The sequence below is a fragment of the Polypterus senegalus genome, chromosome 16 (assembly GCF_016835505.1).
Source record: "Polypterus senegalus isolate Bchr_013 chromosome 16, ASM1683550v1, whole genome shotgun sequence".
Taxonomy (NCBI): Eukaryota; Metazoa; Chordata; class Cladistia; order Polypteriformes; family Polypteridae; genus Polypterus; species Polypterus senegalus.
The window spans coordinates 42855874-42879080 of NC_053169.1; the positions used below are offsets into that span (position 1 = coordinate 42855874).

At 37.9% G+C, this 23207-nt stretch overlaps 1 protein-coding gene across 3 annotated transcripts in view; it reads right to left on the minus strand.

The window, feature by feature from the left end:
• Positions 1-3963: 3963 nt before the first annotated feature.
• fshr (follicle stimulating hormone receptor) overlaps positions 3964-23207 on the minus strand; it is a 163999-nt gene continuing 144755 nt past the window's right edge. For all 3 annotated transcript variants that reach the window (XM_039738684.1, XM_039738683.1, XM_039738685.1), the window contains 2 exons: positions 7136-7321; positions 3964-5636 (listed from right to left, as the gene is read on the minus strand). In XM_039738684.1, coding sequence (XP_039594618.1) covers positions 4499-5636; positions 7136-7321 — 1324 coding nt within the window. In that variant the 3' untranslated portion in view covers positions 3964-4498. The remainder of the gene's footprint in view (positions 5637-7135; positions 7322-23207) is intronic.

A 23207-nucleotide genomic window follows, 5' to 3' on the forward strand; every position in this document is an offset into this window, starting at 1 on the left:
TCTGCTGATAGCTTCTTAAAATACTTTTGCCTGGTTCTGTATTAATAACTTACTAAAGAAAAAAAAGTGCTGGGACCTTAAAAATAAAGTAACATAATAAGTGCATGATATAGACATATAAAAAAATAAGAGTTTACTGTAGTTTATATGATAAGTTTATTGGACATTTGACAGAGTAATACAATTTAAGATATTTACAGAGTAAATAAAATAAAAAGCAAGCAAAGAAAAAAGGTCAACAATTTTCTCCTTTCAAGAGCGGCACCTTCAAAGTGGGTATTGAACAGCCTTACACTGTCTTACGAAGCAAAGGAAATGCTTATAACATGGTTAGTTTGCCTAATTTTATGAATATTGAGCTTAGTCTGATTTATGTTTTAATTCTTAACATACAAGAATTATAGTTAAAATAGTAATTATTATTGATCAATAGCTTGGCTACTTGACTTATCCCTTGGAAGGCTGCAAGACGCTCAGGTTTTTATTGTAATGTAACATTCATAAAACTCTCATAACCCAACTGAGGATCATGGGAGTCTGGCACCTGCCCCAATAACACTGGGTGCAAGGTGTAAACAGCCATTTCAGGGTTCACTCACGTACACATCCACACTCTCACTGATTTGCTTGACCTAACACACACACCATAAATCCATGCAAATGTGCCAACCCCACATAGATGATGACCACTTTGCCAGGCAGATTTTCATTGCAGCCAGGCTGCATTATCAAACACATCCTGGTTTTGCTAAGACTTTTAAGGTAAAACTTTAGTTTAGGTACTGCAAGAATGCATCTCTCACTTAATTACTGACCTTAACCGAGGCTTTTTTTGGTCTTCATTACTTTTATAAAACGTCAGCAGATGGGTTATTCATCTCTGTGCAGTGTGGCATAATAAGACCCTTTGTAAAATTACTTGATAATATGAAGGATTTGCAGTTTTTTTAATTAAGTGTGTAATATCAAGAGATATGTGTCCCACTTAAGGCACCTCTGAATACTCCAAAGTGAAATTATTTTAGTAGATCCCATTGCACAGATGAATGAATACTTTACTGATGCTTTGTAAGTGTTATTAACACCAAAAGAAGTCTCAGTTAAGGTCTTGTTAGTTAAGAGTAAGCGAATAATTGATGCATTTTTGTAGTATCCAAACTAAAGTGTCACGGTTTTTAGTTTTAAAGAATTATGGTCAGCAGAACTGCAATCTACTTGTCTGGGATACTTGCCAGGCACTCTTTAGTCAAACATTTTTAATTTAATGAAACCATTACACTACACAGTTGACCATTCACTGCTGTTAGTACCCAAGCCTGATAGAGCAAACTATTTAGAAAAAAAAATAAGAGTTATATACAGAAAGTAATAACTAATACTAGCCAACCCGCGGCGTACCATACGCTGCATAATCAGGCCGGTTTTTTAATAATTTTTAAGCACAGGGAGAAAATTAACATTTGAAAAATCGGTAATGTAATAAATCAGCAAGAAAAGCAACATTGTAACAATGCACGGAACGAACCAACACACAATCGTCCGTGACTGAAAACTGGTGGACGTCATCGTGCCTTCTCCTGCCAGACGGAGGAATGGGGGTGCACGGCGCTCAGTGTGGAACGGGAGGAGATGAGAAGGACGTCCATTCAGCTCCCTCCATCATGCTAGTCTGCTGATTTCTCGTTCAGTATGCACTGCCCGCTCATGTGCCCACCTCCAACTCGTCACTTAAGTCGTCGTCTTTACACAGTCTAGATGCACCTGTGACTTATGTAGACATTTCATTGCTCTGTGCGGTTTTGGCTGCTTTTCTATATATAATCCACCAAGACACCCGACCACGGTAGTAGCGAGGTGGGAGGGGGGTGTGTACAAAGGGTAGGGACGCAACCAGTGGGACCGTATGAGTCGCACTTAGTGGGAATTCCACGGTTTGCAGCCTGAATGGGGCTCAACGGCTTACCCACGCCTCTCTGCGCCGGTTAGACACACGCTCAATCTCATGCATAATTATTTATTGAATGCTAAACACTTCTGGAAAGACACGGTTGTCTAAAACGGGTTGGTGCGAGAATACAACAGTAAGTGAATGAAAAGATGGAACTCTGGAGAGAGCAAAATACAACACAATAGTGAACCCGCAGCATAACAAACGCCGCGTGGCTCAGATGTGCATATGGACTCTTAGCACAGACTATAGGGACTAACTGGGTGGTCGGTGAGTTTTTGCGTCCGGGCAAATGGGCAGGCAGAGTGAATGCCTAGAGAGCGAGGGTAGACGCCGGCCAGTGAAAAAGGAGTGTTGGTGGGCAGGGAAATGTCTTCCGTGTTCCTGCAGGAGCATCTAAGAAGACACATGTTTGTCGCAGATGTGAATAGCTGTATGTAGCGTGTAAAACAGTTTGCTATGGTGCACGCGGTCGTGCGTCGTAACCGAAAACTCGGTTTTTAAAGACTGCTTACTTCATTGTGCTTTAACCTCAGTTGTAAAGGATTGTTTTAAGGATCCCATGGGATACCCCTCGCAAACCATTTCACACGCTGCATATGGCGATTCACCTCCGCGAGAAACATGCCTCTATGAACAGTCAATGTAGCTCGGAGGTACGTAACATTAACCTGACCAACACTGCATGTGGCCTCTATGACAGATGAATATAAATGACAGCATTTTTTCTGTGTCGTCACGTCCGAGTTGGTGGGCGTGGCCCTGCCAGTTGTCGTCATATCCAATGGTCTTTGAGTTGGTGGCTCCTTCCTGCGTGCGCCATAGGTGTCTCACTTGTCGGCTTAGTGAATCCACGCCCCTTCCGGCGTGCTTTCCATGGTTGTCTTGCCTTAGTGAATTATATATATAGATACTTCAAATGAAAAGGACCTCTGTGGGCCTTCTGGCTACATCATATAGCATTGCTTTGTATACATTCTATATTTATTAAAAAACAACAAAGTAAGCATTTTAATTAAAGGCAAAAATTACAATGAAAACCAGCAGCCTTTGCAACCTTCCATGGGCTGAGCACCCAAGCTCTGATGTACAGTATATGAATTTTGGGGTAGGAGATGCCAAACACATTGTTCACAAAAGCATGTTTGAAAATCCTTACATTTATATATTGTGTATATATATATATATATATATATATATATATATATATAAAAAATCCAACGTATGTCTATCTGACTGTATGTCTGTCTGCATTTCACAAAAGAACTACTTAACGGATTTAGAGCAGGTTTTTTTTCTATAATTTGCTTGAACATTCCGGTTGATTTTGTGACTTCTCTCATCAAACTAAGTATCACAGTTCGGTTGTGGCACTGATTTATTTGTGCGAATCCGAGAGAGACACTGTGGGCTGAGGGGATGTGGGTGAGGCCCTCCTCATTCACATGCCAACCTCCATTCAAATCATTCTACCTCTCGCCAGATGTTGAAGTGTACATTGATTCCACTTAGCTAGCGATACCTGTTTGTTCAACAGACACTATCATCCACAGATTGTTAAGGAGTAATGTTTGACATTTTTGAGAGAGAGATACAGAGCTACATGTGTTTTAGAGGGTAGCTGCTGATTGCCAGAGTTATCATAACCTTGTACTTTTCTTCCCATGTGGGGGATGCTCTCCCATCAGAACTGAACACAATCAGATGCAGTGCCAACGTTTGAACAGAATTACATTTAAAAAATTTTTTTATTGATTTTTAAAAATTTTGTCCTGTTTCACTACTACATGGGCTGAGCCATGGGAGAAAGCTAGCAGTTCATATTTTTAAAATCAGCACAAAAAAGAAAACTTTGATGTTTTTATTGAAAAAGATTTTGCATGTAAAAAATTATCTTTTTTTTAGCTGTGAAGAGCAACTAATGCAAAAAAATACTTTACTATAAAATCAAAAATATGCAAAAATCTTAACAGTGACATTTCAGTGTAAAATAAATGAATACAGTATCACATGGGTAAACTCTGTTAACCAGCATTTTCTGAAATGGTTTCTTGCATAACAGTGCTGTTTATGGCTTTCATCTGTGCTGGTGGAGTCTCCAGCTACTTGGCAACAGACGTGTCCTGTCCCCGAGACTGAGAATTGATTTGGAAATGGATAAATGGATGGTGCTATACTGTGCACAATGCAGTGACATTTGACAAAAATCGCTGGCCTTAAAGACCAGACTCAAGAAGACGCCACTTTAGACCTCTGACTACCTATATTTATTCTTCTCCTTTCAACCTTACTGTTACTGGATTACTGACAGCACTCTATAATGGCAAAACAGTTATTGTTTTATGATTTTATTCCTTGTATGGATTTATTACTTACATGACCAATTACCTGGGATTTTCAGAACTCCCAGAAAAATGTTCTACCCTACTTTATTAGGATTCAGTGCAGTCACTGCTATTTACTAGTCAGTTAGTTTGGAACAATATTAACTTTTTTAGGAGACAAATACCCAATAATGTCCCTGGAGTAGAGGCAGTCAGCAGTTAGCTGTCAGTGTGGCGGAGTAACAGAAACTAATGAATATAAGGTGATATCACTTGTATTGGGAGATGAGGTACAGACTCCATTTCTGGTATTGGAATTATAAACTGAAGATGTTTCAGTTCGATATATCTGTGCTTGCATTTTACAACACCCAAATCTGCTCATTAAAATAAAAAAATCTCTCTTAAATGTCTTTGTAAAGATGGCATAAAAGAATGGATTGGCACAAGAGTTGATGGGATAAAATAGGACTAGCAGCACTTTGGAATGTGTGACTGTGATCAGTGGTACCTTGAAGGAGGCAGAGATAGCGAAAAAGGAGATCGGAGACATGCAAAGAAAATCTGTGAAGATCAAGATGGCCATACGTTTGGCAATTCTCATATCACTGTTTGAAGAGTTGAAATTTGGATTTCGGACAGTAAAGTAGATTTTTAAGTAGCAAATGCAAATGGTGATAAATGCAATGACATTGAGCAAAAGTATAAACACAATGTATGCTTGAGAGTGTAAGGACTCTATGTCCATTGGCAAACAGATGCTGACTTTCATGTAACTGCTGACACCAATGAGTGGGAGCAAGGCTATGATGACAGCAAAAATCCAGCCACCGATCATGATGGCCAAGGCGTGACGAAGACGGACCTTTCTCTCAAGCTGCATTGCATAGGTGATGGTATGCCATCTTTCCAATGTGATAACAGTCAAGGTGAAAACTGAGAATTCGCTGGCAAAGACTGTGAGAAACCCTGCTGTGCTACACCCAGCACCAGTCTGCCAATCTATTCCATAGTTGTAGTACTGAGATTTGGTATGGATATCCACAGATGCAATCAGTAGCAGGTAGATTCCCATGATCAGGTCTGCAAAAGCCAAATTACACATCAGGAAACGGGGCACGGTGAGCTTGTATCGACTTGTTAGCAGCACAATTAATACAGCAAAGTTTCCCAAGATGGCGAGAATGCTGATTATCCAAATGAGAATCCGTAGAAAAATATTTCCCATAATATCTTCACATGGATTAAAGGCATCTGGTTTTGGAGAACAAATGACTTTAGTCTTTTCTCTGCAGAACTCATTATACCAGTGAGGTTCTCCTTCGCTGATATTACTGATGCTGCACAAGGAATGTCTGGTTGATCTAAATAAAGTAAATCAATCAATCGATCAATAAAGACATAAATATCTTCTAGTATGAATCAGAGATGAGTTATGAGTTCAATGTTTTCATTTTAACTACAGCATATTTTTCAAATATTCATCATTTGCCTGGGAATACAGCCATACAGCCATGTACTATTTCAATCATTTGTAGACTGCACTGACCTCATTAGGGACACACAGTTTCCCAAAATCAACTTTAAAACTGCTTTTTTTAATTTTGGAAATACAATATTTAACCTTGAGACATCATGGTTTTTTAATAGGTTCTACAAAAACATTGACTATCAAGTTGATGCTTCTCATTAATCAATTAAGTAGCGCTGAGTCTGAGTTGTTCACTTTACTTTATTGCCGTAATGACATCGGCTGGAAGAAATGTGATTTGGTGAAGTTCATGTAAACAGTCCATCAGCACAAACATGAAACATAAGGACACCAGCAATACTCATTATACAAAAGCTCCCAAACAACAAATTTAACATAAGCACACTTAGGTATAGTCATCAAATTACATATCGTATACTGTATCTCACATTTACTGATCTACTACATCTTAACCTTAACAAAAGAAAAATGTGGTTTAAAATATCCATTTGTTTATTTAACTGTCTTTAAACCATCCTAAATCACAAGAGTATGAAGTTGTTTAATGATTGTGTCCTGCTAAGGACCTACCAAAATGTTTGTACCCGCTTTGCACTGGATAATACTGGAATAAATGGAATATACAATGGCTCCCTACATCCCTGTCTTAAATAAGGGTGTGGAAAATAAATGAATGAACAACAGAAGGACCTTTTCTGGCTTATGATAGTAATCATTCCTCCTTTTCACTTCTTGCTATCACAGGCACACACATTAGAACACAAAAATATTAGAATTACAGCAACAACAGGCCATTTATCACAACAAAGCGTGAGGATCCTATTTACCCAACTCTTGCAAAATAATATCATCTGACAGAATGATTAAAACAAACAAAAAGGTAACTTTAATAAAATTAAATTGGGCTCCCGCATTCTGTCATCACTTAAAAACTGACTAACCCTGTAATCACATCTTTTATCTTCTTTAATGGTTTCTTTCTGAAGCCATTCTGACCTTCCACACTTTCCATGAACTATAACTTTGTTTTCTTTCCTCCCTTCTCTAACTTATACATTTTACCTAATGAAGGCTAAACAGTGTGGACATTGTTTCTACAATTTTATTTTTTTTTAGTTTCAAGATAGCTTTCACTATTTTTATCCCAAGACGTTTGTGCCTACCAGCAGCTGAAGATATCTGTGATGCAACAGCTTATTTATGTGGCAGCCATTTCATCAGAACTTCAATGTAAAAACATGGCAAAAATAAAGACACCTGATCTTAAAAAAAAATGGCTGTGCTTTATGCTTTTTATGGCCTTATATTTAACCCTAGTGTTGTCTGAATTAAACAAGCAAAGTCAAAGTCAGATGAAGTATTACTACTCACTGGTTTTTCTTACTGGTTGCAAAGGCACAACAGTGACTGGGATACGTCAGGTTAGCTTCAGTCAAACTGGAAAAAATGTCCATATTTGGCAACTTCTTAAGATTATAAGCTGAGGTGGCACTAAGTCTTCTAATCTTCGTCAACATGCTAGTTGGTAGAACGCTAATGCTTGTCTTGGAAATATCCCTGCCAGAAATAATAAAAAAGATTCATTGAAATAACTACACAAAAGGAAATTATATTTAAATAAAAATTGATTTTTAAACATGATAGTTGATGGACAACCAAATTAAATGGTGGTAAGTACCTTAAAAATTGGGACTAACATATTATGGTCACACTGGTGCTACTTTTCTTTACATTACTGCTACACATTATCTTAACCCAGAGATCACAAGGGTGTCATTTTTGTATGATCTGGTAAGATGCCAGAGGTCAGGCAGCTATTAAATAAACCCTCTCAGCAGGTTGAATGCCTTTCAATTCTAAAATCCATCCTGATCAGTAGACTCACCTATGAAAATGTATGACTATAGACTGAAGGTAATTTAAAGGGGTATAGCATGGAGAAAGAAGCCGTTTATGAAAAATGTGTTCTGAGTGTGCACGAGGAATCCCCATTAATTTGACTGACAGTCTTTAAGTATTCAAACGTAGACTCCCTGTGTGCCTATCCTGTCAATATGAGCAGAATTGTTATGAGAGACTGAATACATACTTTGCATGTGCATTCCATTGAAAGTGAATAAAAATGAGAACTAAAAAAAGGAGATCACTGGATTCCACTGGTAAATTTAATTCAGGGCAAAGTGTATAATTGAATTTTAATGTTGCAAACGCCCGTGCTACCCTCAAAATGCTTGATTTTCCCCTGGGGACAGATAAAGTTCTATCTATCTATCTATCTATCTATCTATCTAAAATACAAGCCAATCACATTAAAACAATGTAGAAACTACAACAGTATGTTTCAATGACACCACTTCATAAAACTTGGCAGTCCACCACCACCTGACTGAAAAATCTATACAACTAAGAAGCCCTATCTAAAACTGGTCTCTATACACGACCAACTGAAATAGAATGGTTCAGCAAAGGCTATTTGTGCTTATGTTACAATTATATTAATGAGTTCTTGCAGAGTTCTGGAAAAATTCTCAATAGATCCTTCTAAAGTTAATCTGATTTTTTTTTCTCATTTGACATAATAAACATAATTTTCCAATTAAGGTTAAGGAAGATTGTGGGTTTGTATTCTTCCTTTTGAGTGAAATAAGTCTTTACGCAAGTAGTGTGGTATACAACATTACAACCAGTTTTTCATGGCACACTTTTACCCTTTCTGGTTTTGCTCCAACTCTTAAGATGTTAGGAGTGATTTTTAATCCACAGCCATTTGAGAGATGTGTAAATGTTTCATTTGGTTAGCCGTGCCGAGGAAATCTTGTTCTAAATTTTCTTTGTATGCTTTGCTTTGTGCTCCAGTTAAAGTAATCCTCAATTTACCAGAAATCCAGTGGTCCACCTTTTATTAAACATGTGGAATGCTATCTTAGGGTGTATTCTATGGCACAGAATACACATTCATCAACTATTGTAGCACTCTTTAACCCAGTGCTTCCCAAACTCAGTGCTGGAGACCCACTGTGGCTGTAGGTTTTTGTTCCAACCAATTTCTGTTTTTAATTGGACTCCTAGCCCAATGAAGTAAGCTGTTTTTTTCCTCAGTTTTTGTGTTTTGGAGTCAATGGAGAAATAACAAAACCAAGTTTGATAAATTTTTATTAAAATGTACTAAGCACTTAAAAGGGGATATACAGTATACAGTATATATATGCCCTTATAAATATATTTAACATTTTAACAATTTTCAGCCTGATTTTCATTTTACTTTTCCAGGTGTTCTGATTGTTTAATTTATCTACTAATTAGCGGGTCTGACGCTAAAGTTGTTGCAGCCTTTCATCATTCAATGCTGTTTACCTGGCTGTCAGTTGTTTATTTTATTTATCATTATTTGAATACAATGAATGGTGCAAACTGCACAAAACAATAACAAAACAATAGGACAACAACAAAAGAGAGGTAAGCATTTAAAGCAAAAGTAGAAATATTTCTAAATGCCTTATAAATGTAAAAATCATCCTGCTGTGCTTTTCTAAAGGCAGAATAAGAGAAGGGAAAAAAGACCATCTAAATAAATGAGATAAATTATTATCACTAATTGCGAATTTGGCTGGAATAAAAAACTGCAGCCACAGTGAGTCTTCAGGACCAAGGCTGGGAACCACTGTTTTAACCTATGCCATATATAATCTATGGAAAAGTTAGGGATTATGATATTTATACATCTCCATATTAATAATGTATTCACATCTTTTGAGCAAATGTGCTCCAAATATAATTTTTCAATGACACACTGTTTCTTTTACATACAAATCAAAAACTTAATTAAAAACACCATATCCAAATTCTCTCTTCTTTCACCTGTATCTGTTCCTGAGGTGACTCTGGCTTGTTTGGACAAAGACAGCATCTCCAGAATATTAAAATTAAGTAGCTTGATGATATTAGGGAATCATGAGAAAGGGGTCTCTTAATTAAAATTTCAGAAAAGGAATGGAATTCAGCCATTGATAAAATACATTCTAGTTTAATATGACCGAAGCATACCATAATTCAAATACAAATGATTAATCACTGATATATATCTAATTGAAAATTATTTTAAAAGTATCCAGGGCAAGATGTCAGCAAGTGCCTGCATTGCTAGGTCATATGTTTTGGGAATATTTTCACATAAACCATTTTTTGGTCAGTCAAACAATAAAAAACATGTCTTCCTACAAGACATTGTGATGGTTGGAATTAGTCTGTACAATCAGATCAGAATGTATCTGACAGAAAATGATGCTAACTCTCAGTCCAGGCTTTGGTCTTGTCATATCTGGACTTCTGCAACTCTCTGCTGGCAGGATAACTGCCATGGTTCATCAAGTTTATACAGATTATTAAAAAATGCATTAGCATATCTGGTGTTCAACCAGCCAAGGTGGGCACATGTCACTCCTCTTTTCAGATCACTACACTGACTCCCTGTAGTAGTGCCTATTAAATTTCAAATCCATGATGCTTGCCTACAGAGTAGCCAATGGGTTAGCGCCTCCACTCTCTCTATATAAAATCCTAAGCCTAAAAGTGCAACGGTGACATTTTTATGTCATGTTTTTTTGTCACACTTTAAATCGGGCTTATTATAAAACCTATGTATATACCTGTATATATGTTTGGTATCATTGTTTTCAGAATATATCAAACTTTAATGTGATGTTGTTAGATTTTCAGAGTCTTATTCTATTTTTAAATTGTAAATTAAAAAATATCAGGAACTCACCTCCCGTGAGACAGTACTTTGTGCCAAAAGATTTAAGCACGCCCGGGTCCAGAAATAAAAGACAAAGTGGAGGACAGCTGCTGAACAGGCTTTTAAATATTTGAAGTGCCGCGCAAGATGCAGAAGCAAGCCAGCAGCTGATCGAGCAAAGTGGAGGTAAAAAAAAACTGTATTTGTTTCCCATTGTATCACTGTTTAAGAGGGGTTTTGGAGGAGCGATCGCGTTTCCTTGGCAAGTGTGCAGTAACCCTCTTCATAACACGAGCGGCAGAGACGCGAAGTGGCTGGGGAGTGAAGCAAGCAGGCAGGAATCCCCTAGTATATACAGTATATATATGCAGTCATATGAAAAAGTTTGGGACCCTCCCCTCTCAGCCTGCATAATAATTTACTCTACTTTCAACAAAAAAGATAACAGTGGTATATCTTTCATTTCCTAGGAACATCTGAGTACTGGGGTGTTTTCCGAACAAAGATTTTTAGTGAAGCAGTATTTAGTTGTATAAAATTAAATCAAATGTGAAAAATTGGCTGTGCATAAATTTGGGTCCCCTTGTAATTTTGCAGATTTGAATGCATGTAATGACTCAATACTTGCAACACTAAATTGGTTGGATTAGTTCATTAAGCCTTGAACTTCATAGATAGGTGTGTCCAATCATGAGAAAAGATATTTAAGGTGGTCAGTTGCAAGTTGTGCTTCCCTTTGACTCTCCTCTGAAGAGTGACAGCAACTCTCAAGAAATCTGAAAACAAAGATTGTTCAGAATCATGGTTTAGGGGAAGGCTACAAAAAGCTTTCTCAGAGGTTTAAACTGTTCGTTTCAACTGTGTTGTGATATGAGATTTTGCATATAACTTGATAAATATTTTGTATGTCTTTATTTGTAATTTAGGCAAAGCAACGTAATTTAGTGTTTAACCCATTTACGACTGAGTCTCTTTGAATTTTATGACAGAGTTGGGGGAGGGTGAGTATTTCTCTGCTAAAGTGTTTCAAGTGGTTTGTGGGTAGGTGTTAAGATGTTCTATTTCCCCCATTGGTCTGAGGTATGGCTGTTTGGAATTGGCTTGTCTCAGAGGCCTTTAAGTACCATGATGTCCTATTGGCTGTAGGGGTTGGACAGAAAACCCAGAAATTTGCTTGCTTTATCTCACTCTGTCTCTCTTGCTTGCTAACCAACATATGATGAAGAAGCATCTCTGTTACTAACATCTGATGAAGTAGACAACACAATGGAGAGCACAGTTTGGCAGCCATATTGAACAGACAAGTTGGCTGAATGCTGAGCACCAATTATGCCTTAACTAGAGACATTTTAAGTAACTACAAGTCTGTGTGCCACCTGAACTATACATCATCATTTAATCAGGTTGTATGGTTGCCAATATTCAAATGTACTTTGCATTCTGTTATTATTTATAAATATTATCAGTAATACATTATTTTATGTGTAACTTAACTCCTGCTTGTCTTTTTACTACATCTAATTGCCTGAGGTTATAGATATAGAAGGGTAGGTGGGGATAAGTTATATACAATAATACCTTATAAAGAGTGGTAAGTCTGTGAGATTTGGCATTCTAAGGCTACATATTAATAATACAATAGGGGAAAGTAGAGCAAAACATATTACTCTACCAAGATAAAACAATTGGCGTAGTCCGGCAGGATTTTGGGGTAACCATGTTTTGCACCCTAAGGAAGATCACGATGAGGAAGAAAATAGCAAAGTGAATGACAGTGAAAATGGAATGTTGTGTGAGAGTTTTGAAAGATGTAACTGTTGGTGTGAAAATTGTGAAGTGTTAGCATGTAGAACAACGACTGCTAAAGTAGAATGGTGAAAGTTAGGGCAATAGTAACCAGATCGGACTGGAACCCTAAAACCTGGGTGGGTGACTTACATCAGACAGATGAGTGCTCAGATAAATAGTGGGAATGTGAGTGTAAGAAAAAGGAGAGAGATGAAAGGAAGGGAAAACAGCAAGGGTGTTTCGTTCCATTATTCTCCATTGCACCACAATCTCCAGGTGATTGTGAGGTCTACCCAGTATTTAAAGAACATGCTACACCGATAGATATTTCACCACTGTTAGTAATGGTAACCAGTGCTGCACTGAAATCTGATTTAGGACAAAGAGATCAGATAGAAGGCAGAGAAGCTGGTTTGTGTGAATGGCAGTTGTTGGCTAGAGGGCATGAAATGGATAATGGCATATTGGTACCGAGTAAACAAAGTGTGGAATTAAAACAAAGAACAATGGAAAGTACTAGTGCAAGAATAACTGAGTTGGGAAAAAAGTGCACCAGTTTAGGAGTTGGTTTGAATGAACCAAGACAAGCCAAAGAACAAAGGATGGGGGAGCAGGAAGTTTTACAAGCTCAGGCAGGAAGCCAGGAATGCACAGGGGTGCAAAAGTCCTAACAGCTGTGCTAGGGCCAGCAGTAATTAAAAAGCACACACACTTAGGTTCAGTGATTTGAAACCTGACTGACCAGTTGTTCAAAGACAGCCTATCAATCTCCATGCAATAAAATGGAGAAAAGTGAGCTGGTCTTTAGTAAAGAGCACAGGTCAGTTTTAGGAGAGATGCTGGATCTGGCACTTGTATTCTGGAGAGGTTTTAGCCCACACTTTTAGGTAGCAGTTACCATACAATAAAAAGGACACACAGGCAATAAAAAAAATAGAAGGGTAGCGCAGGAAGACAGGAAAGGAAAAATAATTATATATGTTTCAATTTTCTGGCCTTTTGCAATAGTGCTACTTCTATTGCTAGGTTTTTATGGACTTTGGGTTGGTGCAGGTAATAAATAGTGAAGGCAATTAGCAGAGTAAAATCCATCCAGGAGATTGGGTTACCATTAGCACATTGGACCAGAGTGGAAGTGTGGCCAAGCTGTTCCAATGAATACATGGAAGCAAAGTTTGAGTGTTGGCACCAGGTTAACAAACAGTAAGAAGAAGATGAGATGAACAGAAACTGCTTTGTCACCTTCCATTTTGCAGACCTGCCAACATAGCGGAATGAACAAAAAGAAAGAGGAAACGAAAACATGCAAAGACTAAAGACAAAGATAAAGACGTGAAGAAGAACTCAAGAGACAGCAAGAAAAAGACACTTATTGGGGTTTAGGTGAGTAACAAGTCCACAAGTCATGCAATAATAGGACTAGTCACAATAGCTATAGTTTAAAAGGAAAGGTTTGTTCATTACTGCAGAAAAATTATATTCCAAGGGGTGGAAACTGAACAAACCAGTTAGGAGTGCCAAAATAAGGGGATTACTTTTGGGCTCATAAAGTACACATTCTGGGTATTAATTAATTAACTGGGATAATTAATACTATTATTAAAGAGTGGTATACTGAGCAAATTGGTGAACTTTTCAGGAGAGCGGGTGCAGCTGGTACATTTGCAAGTCATATGGACTTTGATGTTTAGGTATAGTCTAATTGAGAAAATACGGAAGCCCTGCTGAGGTTGTTAGCTGTGGTACAAACACAGGACCAGTGGGCCAATTTTGATTCAAGGTGTTTAGCACAATGAGTATATATATGGTGAGCAAACAACTCTAGGGTTGGCCTACAGGGGGAATGATGAGAGTTGCATAGCTTTGATGTCTCATGGTGGTGATGCCAGCCTATACTGGTAAAGGCTGATGGCAGTCAAGAGTTGCACCATGGGTAGGAAAGCACAAGAGGCAACTAAATCAACCCCAAATGTGTGAAGAGAGGCCACAGATGTTGGTTTGTGAACAGTTTAATGCAGTGGCACATGTGCTCTCACTTGGGCAAAAGTGGTTGTACTGGCACCTGTGGTATGTTACCTTTCAAATTTTTATATTAACTGTACAGGTGCATATGCTTAAACAGATAGTTTGGGACAGGGGTCTAATTAGCAGTTAGACAGAGAACAAGTACAGATTAAAAATTCACACAAAAGACTTAATTTTCAGTGGGCTAGTTTAGTGGAAGGTGTGGACTTGTCTCATTTTGAACCTCCAAATCTGATGACATATGAAGACTGCAGAAAGCTAAAGAAACAGCTGAAGCAAGCTGGAGCAGATACAAGTCATCAGGAGCACTTCCAAGTTCTTCAGATTATCTTTGAAATAAAGAAAATATGTAATGGACAAATGGTCACACGCGACTTTTAACACTGGGAGAGCAAATACTGCAAATCAATGCACAAGTTATGCATCAGACTCTTTAAACAATTTAAAGACATTGTACAAAACATTCATCAGGGTGGAGTGTTGTGATGTGAGATTTTGCATATAACTTGATAAATGTTTATTTTATTAATAATACAATAGGGGAAAGTAGAGCAAAATATATTACTCTACCAAGATAAAACCGTAAGGAATGTAATAAGGAAATGGAAGGCCACAGGCACAGTTGCTGTTAAACCCAGGTCTGGCAGGCTAAGAAAAATACAGGAGCGGCATATGCACAGGTTTGTGAGACTGGTTACAGACAATCCACAGATCACCTCCAAAGACCTGCAAGAACATCTTGCTGCAGATGGTGTATCTGTACATCTTTCTACAATTCAGGGCAATTGGCACAAAGTACATCTGTATGGCAGGGTGATGACTAAGAAGCCCTTTCTACACTCATGCCACAAACAGATTCTCTTGTTGTGTGCAAATGCTCATTTAGACAAGCCAGATTAATTCTGGAACAAAGTGCTTTGGACTGACGAGATCAAAATTGAGTTATTTGGTCATAACAAAAAGTGCTTTGCATGGTGGAAGAAGAACACCGCATTCCAAGAAAAACACCTGCTACCTACTGTCAAATTTGGTGGAGGTTCCATCATTGCTGTGGGGCTGTGTGGCTAGTTCAGGGACTGGGGCCCTTGTTAAAGTCGAGGGTCGGATGAATTCAACCCAGTATCAACAAATTCTTCAGGATAATGTTCACTAAGTTGAAGTTACACAGGGGTTGGATATTTTAACAAGACAATAACCCAAAACACAGTTCGAAATCTACAAAGGCATTCATGCAGAGGGAAAAGTACAATGTTCTGGAATGGCCGTCACAGTCCCCTAACTTGAATATCTTGGAAAATCTATGGGACGGTTTGAAGCAGGCTGTTCATGTTTGGCAGCCATCAAATTTAACTGAACTGGAGAAATTTTTTATGGAAGAATGGTCAAAAATACCTCTAGAATCCAGACACTCATCAAAGGCTATAGGAGGTGTCTAGAGGTTGTTATGTTTGCAAAAGGAGGCTCAACTAAGTATTGATGTCATATCTCTTTTGGGGTGCCCAAATTTGTGCTCCTGTCTAATTCTGTTATGATGCATATTGCATATTTTCTGTTAATCCAATAAACTTAATGTTACTGCTGAAATAATATTGTTTCCATAAGGCATGTCATATATTAAAAGGAAGTTGCTACTTTGAAAGCTCAGCCAATGATAAACAAAAATCCAAAGAATTAAGAGGGGTTCCCACACTTTTTTATATGAATGTATATGTGTGTGAGGTGAGACATAAAATTAACTGGACTGGGCTTGGGGCTTTTTCATATGACTGTATATTGTGACGGACAGCCAGGACCCATGCCCGGCTGGGACGCCCCTTTGACTCTAGATCCGGGAGAGCAGCCATGGGATTCACGCTACATCCCCCGGGACACTTGGTGGCAACCCCCATGGGTGGCATTGGGGCCACAATTTTGGAACACTGGAGCTCATTCCTGTTGAACGAGCCCATCTGGACATGAGCGCAGCCAGACCAAAAGGGCAGCCGAAAGTAGGTCAGCGAGCACCTACAGCACTTCTGGGTGTTGCTCCTTCTTGACCACTCAGATCTGCTGGTGGAAGTCATCTGATGATGCCACCTTTGTGTGGTATCAAATCTCAGTCCAGATTCTTTTTATGTGTAGCTGCTGGCTGTTGGAATGCGCTGCCTGCCTCCATTTGAAACTCTGGCTCCCTCAATGTGTTTAAGAAGTGTGTGAAGACCCTTTTGTTTGGTGAATTTCTGTCTTAGTGATAGATGTTAGGTTTTGTAAACCTGAGAATTCTAATTGTTTGGACTGGTGAGTGTTTTAGTCTGGTGAGCTTTGTTGGGATGAACAATCTGTTCTTATCTAAATCCTTCTAAAGTTTTAATGTTCTATCTGTGGAAGTTAGTTTCGTACCCTTGTCCTGTAACACTTTTTCCCAAACAGCCACCAGAGCTGATGGTACTTGATTATGTTAACCTCTGTTGTAAGTCACTTTGGAAAAAAAGCATTCACTAATCAAATAAATATAAATGTAAGTATTAGTGACGAGTGGAAAATGGTTTCATTTTTTAAAAATTATTTATTCAGTACGTGTACTGGTGTGGCTCTTTTTTAAACTAAACCTGAATTTTTATTTTAATGGAAATGTTTTTTTGGACATTAAAATGCTGCTTATTGAATATAGCAGTAAATCTGATATAAAATGTTTAAATTTTATGGATAATGGCAGTCTAGCTGAATGTACAGTCTTGTGAAAACATTTTTTCTTTTGTAATATATGTGGACATTGTCACACACGTGCACATGGGAGGCAGTTAAAGGGCTTGAGTAAGGGCACTGACTCTTTTTCTCCCTTTCCTGTAGACCATTCACGGGAGATTCCACCATGCCCTCTTGATGTCACTTTCGGGACTGAGCCTATGGAAGGAGACTTTGCTGTCTCCAGCCCCTGTGATGTCACGTCTGGGCTCAAACCAATGGCTGAAGACCTTCATGAGCCCGACCCCTTTGATCCCCTTTGATGTTTAAAACATCATTAGAGAGGATCCTGTCTTATTTAAACCTGAGACATTTAGTTGTTGAAGTGTGTGTTATCGCCATGGCTAGATCGAATTGCTCAATGAAGACTTTAGAAAGAAAGTTAATGATGCTTATGAGTCTGGGATGAGATCTAAAAAGATCTTCAAACTTTTTGAAATCAGCCATTCCACTGTCTGGAATATCATATGCGAGTGGAGAAGATTTCAAACAACTGCAAACTTGACCTGCCAGTCCAAACAAGCAAGTTCAGCTCAAAAGCAAAGCAGAGAGATGCTGAAAGTAGTCTTTAAGGACCCCAAAATTTCATCATTCAACCTGCAGGTTGCTCTTGTCATTACTAGTTTCACAAGTGCACAAGTCTACCATTAGAAAGAACACCAGGACAAGATTAAGCTTTGACAATGAATATTTAGGCACAGACCAGAACTTCTGGAGCAATGTGCTCTGGGCAGACAGCAAAGATAGTGGTATTTAACCATAGTACTAGAAGACATGTTTGCAAAATCCAACAACAGTATTCGACCTTAAGAGCTGAATACCAACTGTAAAGCAAAGTGGTGGAGATGTTATGGCTTGAGACTGTATCAGAGTTTGGGCAGCTCAACATTATAGAATCCTCTTTGTATTCTTTGCTGTGTCAAGGAGTGCTTGAAGATAATGTGAGACCATCCATTAGAAGATCGAAGCTCAAACATAACATTAAATCCATTAAGGAATGGATGAAAAGACAGAAACAGAGGTTAATGGAATGGCCAATTCAAGATTTTAGGAGTTTGAAATAAACTGTTCATGTAAATATCACACAGCTGAAATGATTCTTCATGGAGGAGAGACAAACACTGTGCTCCAGTCGATGTCAGAGGATAAAAACAGATGATAAGAAATGTCTACTTAAGGTTGTTTTGGCCAAAGGGTGCAATGCCAGCCTACTTTTTCCACAGGAAGAAATGGTACGTTGTTAAAGTGAAATTTTCATTGTTTTTTTCAATAAAACCACAGTTATATATGTTACTGTAGATCAGATTTTAATATGTCTACATATGTTCAAAAAGAGAAAACATTTCATGTGATGTACTTACTTTTTCAAATGCCTGTAGCTGAAAATAATTTTACATGCAGTGAATATGCTTTACTAGATAGAAATTACCATTTGGATTGTGTGAAACATCTGGGTTTGCTAAAGGGATTAGTGTGAAGCTGACATGTAAAAGAAACAGCGAGTGTACTGTATGTTCTTCCCGAGCAGATTCTACACAATTCCTCTTTGCCCTTGAGAAGTATCTATTAGTGCCCCTTCTGCCCTGTCTGCCTGCCTGTCTGTCTAAAAATGAAATGTAATGATAGATGAGGGTAGAGGATTCAATGAATGCTGCAAACTGAAGGGAAATCCTGGAGGAAGGCCTGCACCTTGGGAGAAGGTTTGCTTTTCAGCAAGACAACAACCTCAAGCGTAAAGCCACAGCTAGACAGGGATGTCTTTTAAACAGCAATGTTAATGTCCTGAAGGTAGAGTCCAGATAGATAGATAGATAGATAGATAGTAAGATAGATAGATACTGTAGATAGAATCTACAGTAAAACATGTTTTTCCCAAACTCTTCTACATTAAGACAAAACTGCAGCAGTAAAACTTTGTACAAAAAATGTGATGTATAGGGCATTCTGAATTTGAGCACTTAAAAATCTTTATCTGAATAGTACACAAGGATTAGTGATTTTTCACTAAGAGTATTAAAATTTATAGATAATGTGCACTATTTGTAGAAGGAATATACAAAGAACATTTCTGGCTGCAGATTGCTTGGCCTGATATATGTGTGCTAGATTACACATTTAATTTTCTCTGCAGAAATAAAGGTGGATTTATTAGGTTCCTAAAAGACACATCACTGCTGTTTTATCTTCCTATAAAACTGACTCAATAGATAATTGACTTTGTGATTACCTCCATCCTATTTCAAAACTGTGCGATCCTATAATAAAATGTATAGTTTTTAAAGGCTCAGCAAATATAATAAAAGGACAGAAGGACGTTGCTTTTAACTGCAAGTCAACTATCAGTTTTTTGTAACACATATCTCTTGTCTTGATTCACAAAGATGTCTTGTAATCAAATAATGACAATGCAGTAAAGAATAATTGTATTTTATTTTTCTAGTCAAATAAAAACACAAGGTATTTAAAATGTTTTGCGCTATATAGTGAAACCTTTAACCATTATGTACTGGTTTTTGGCATTATAGCACCTAAATTACATACATAAAAAATAAATGACTATTACTGCTTTGTTATAATAAAGAAGCTGCAAATGGCTGAAGAGTAGCGAGTACAACACTACAAATTTTTTAAAAGAAAGAATTTATATCATTAAAAACTTTTATTTACACTAATATCAACTACATAAAATACAAAAAATGATGCTTTAGGGATTTTTCCCCAAAAAATGATGTACAACCCTGGAATCAAGTTTCTTTGGGTGCCCAATCTGTTATCTATCATATACCAAGTTTAGTTGTCATCATCCATATCATTGCAAAGTTATACTGTTTGGCATAAGGTGTCCTCCTATTTGGACACATTTAGTCTCTTGTACCTAAACAATCTCTCAAAACAAGTACTGCAGTTGCAGTTATATATATTGTTTGAAAAAAATATATATACATACAGCATACACACAAACACGTTATATATATATATATCACTCTGAAACAGCAAGCAAACAATTTGTAACTATGTATAATTAAGTACTCATGCAAACATTTACTTTCAAAAATAATTTTCATGTCAGTCCTTGAAACAATTTTGTTCACCACTCGACACTGAGGAAGCTGATAAGTTGTACAGTAGTTTGCGGTTTTTGTGCTGCAATTCGCCCATCATCTACTGCCTTCTGCTGCAGTTTCCCTACACAAGTTCAGTGTGTTACTGATTTGTTTTTCTTGTTCCTTTTTTCTTGCATTACATGGCTGGAATAAACTAAGTACATACATACATTTCCATACCGGCTTCTTGCAGTGCTGAGTTGCGAGGGTGAAGACAATGCCTTGGCTGGTAGTCCAGGCACTGCTGAGCACAGAGCTAGTCATACAAACACACACATCCTAAGCCAGTGTTCCTTATCCACTTTTGAGTCACTAGAGGCCATCGCTAGCTCGTGAGCATATGAGACTTGTTAACAGTATAATCCACCCTACACTTTTTCCCAACAACACCATCAAAAGGATTGACACTGCCCTGCAAGACTTTTTATCCTATTTCTAATCGTGCTTCCTTCAACCTCCCTGACCCCAGGGCCACTCTTTCGATTTTATTTCCCTTTCGTTTCTCCCTTCCCAAGAGTGTGGCCTTGGTGGGGGAGCCAGGGGTGAAGCAAGCACGATTAGAAATGGTATAAAAAAAAAAAATCTGCACAATTCTGTCTATCCATTCGGTGAAGAGAGTGGATGGGAGCATGATAATATTGCATGAGCAAGTAACTGTTTTTTTTTTTCATTTTCTTTCTTTTGTTCTCATATGCTCATGACACAGCCATGCGAGCACTGTGATACAGTGGCACTTGATCAGTCGGGGGAGTGAAAGGGGAGTTTCTTGCATGAAAGTTCAAGAGGCACAAGTAAAGCATAACCATTACTCATGCTAAGAAACATTGCCTATGGTCTAAGTTGAAATTGAAAGAGTACTGCTCAGAAAACTAACTTAAGGAGAACAGGCACCAGGAAGCCTCAGGGTATGGTAATGGAAACAATGATGCTTGAACTGTAAAACTGCACAGTGCGACACTTAAAAGTGATACTAAGCTAGTACTTACAAATCAAGTGTAGCATTGAGTCCTTCATTAAACATAAAGTCAAAACTTTGCTCTGAATCTAAGTCATATTTTGTGCATAATGATTCACAACAGTGCGGAAAGGTGAGTTGTTACATATTCATTATATCTATTGTCGTTTGCGCACATTTGTGACATGTAGTACAAATGACCAATCATAGACATCTATACATCATTAAAATGCTCTGAACCCCAGCTATCCAATTGTAATGAGCCTTTAAATATGTGCAGCTTGATGTAGGTGGAATATTTGATAAAAGCAGACAAACTCAGCTGTGAGACTCTGCTCGTCTTGGGGTGCACATGTGCAAATCGCATATTTCAATAATAAAAGAAGGCAAAACAATACAATACAATTATGGATTTGTTTGACTTGTGGGCTTATTACATCATTCACAAATAACTTTAAAGTTTGGTGGTCATGCATAAGTGGTTAATGATGCTTTAAATATATCATGTCTTACGCACACATATTACTGTACACTGATTTCCATTGACCTCTCCTAGTGAAAATAATAGTAGCAACAAGATGTGTGGACCTATTTATACCTAAAAAGCGCCTCCTGGAAAATAGCAAGTGAGTCCCTTTTCATTAGAAAAAATATAAACAATCTATCAAGTGCTGGGTTTCCACTAAGTTGCCATCCTCCCTAAACTACTTCAACTGTTTCCAATTTTTCCAGAGGTATGGCAATTTTACTCCATGGATATTCATGGATTGCTAAAATTCTCACCTAGACATACAGATTAAGCCTAGCAATTCTTCACAGAAATCATGGTTTGGCTGTATCTAAACATAGTTTTGTTCTTTTGGCCTCTACCCAAAGCTAGTGGCCATAAGCTAGGTATTAGATATGGATTGACTTAGCTCTCGCTTTATGAGCACTGTCTCACAATTCTGCAGCCATCCATATTTGCGACAATATTCATGAAATAGGCCACAAAGCATTTAAATCTATAGCACCACCAACTAGGGCAGCTGCCCTGCTTCGCCTGAAAAGAGCAAATCACTCTTTTCCAGAAGATGACCATGTTGTTAAACACGTAGGTGCTCTCACTCCAGTCTTATTACAACTAGCCATAAACCTTGACGGTGCATCTCAGGCATCAAAATCAAAAGGAGGACAAAATAAATCATATACAGATAGTACAGATTTGACTCACATGACTTACAGTCATTTTAAAAGGATTAAACTTAGCTCCAACATGTGGACATAATTCTTTTTTCTTAAAATATCTGCAATCTACCCATGGAGAAACAGTTTTTCCACTGTTTGATGGACCATGTCCTGTACCTGGAAGTGAGGCTCACCTACAGCAGTGGTGTCCATTTTAGCACCTTGATATATTCTTTACAAGGGATGCAAATAAGTGTGAAATACACTCTGTTATATCTAAATAGTGAGGCAACTACATCAATGTCAGAATCTTCTGGTATTTTCTACATTATCAAATGCTAAAGACACACATTAACCAAGATTATCCTACCAGGGCTTCAGTTTTTCTACTCATATCTCAAATATCCCTGCTGCCTTCTAACTTGGAACCTCTCAACTACCACAAAAAAGAAGTCCTTCCTGTAAGATGGTTCATGAGGTTGAGGGTGAGTTGACTTACTCCAAGACTTCTTCCAAACCTCAATGATATTCTCCATTAAAATTTTTATTTCCCAAACTTTGCTAAGAACAACCAGAGCAGCACCTCACCTGCCATGCCCTTTCTGATTTGTAGAATGGTTTGCCATTGCCTCTTTCAGATTGCACAAATAGGCAGTTTCTGTGACCTCTCCTAGTTCTTTTCAAACCAAACCAGTGGCCTTGGTCTGCTGCTACTGCTCAGGCAACTAGAAATAGTCTCCTACTAACACTGAAAAGAAAGTTGTTTCTTTAACTTTATGGCTTACTTCACTGTGGGTGTACAATAATGAGTACCAGGGCTACTGCTATGAAATATGTCAAGCACCTTTCAGCCTCATTTGCCTTCATTTGGCAGAACTACTGAGATTATAGAGTAAGAGTTTTGGGATTTTTTCCAGAAGTCAGATCTGAAGTTAGTTTGAGAAG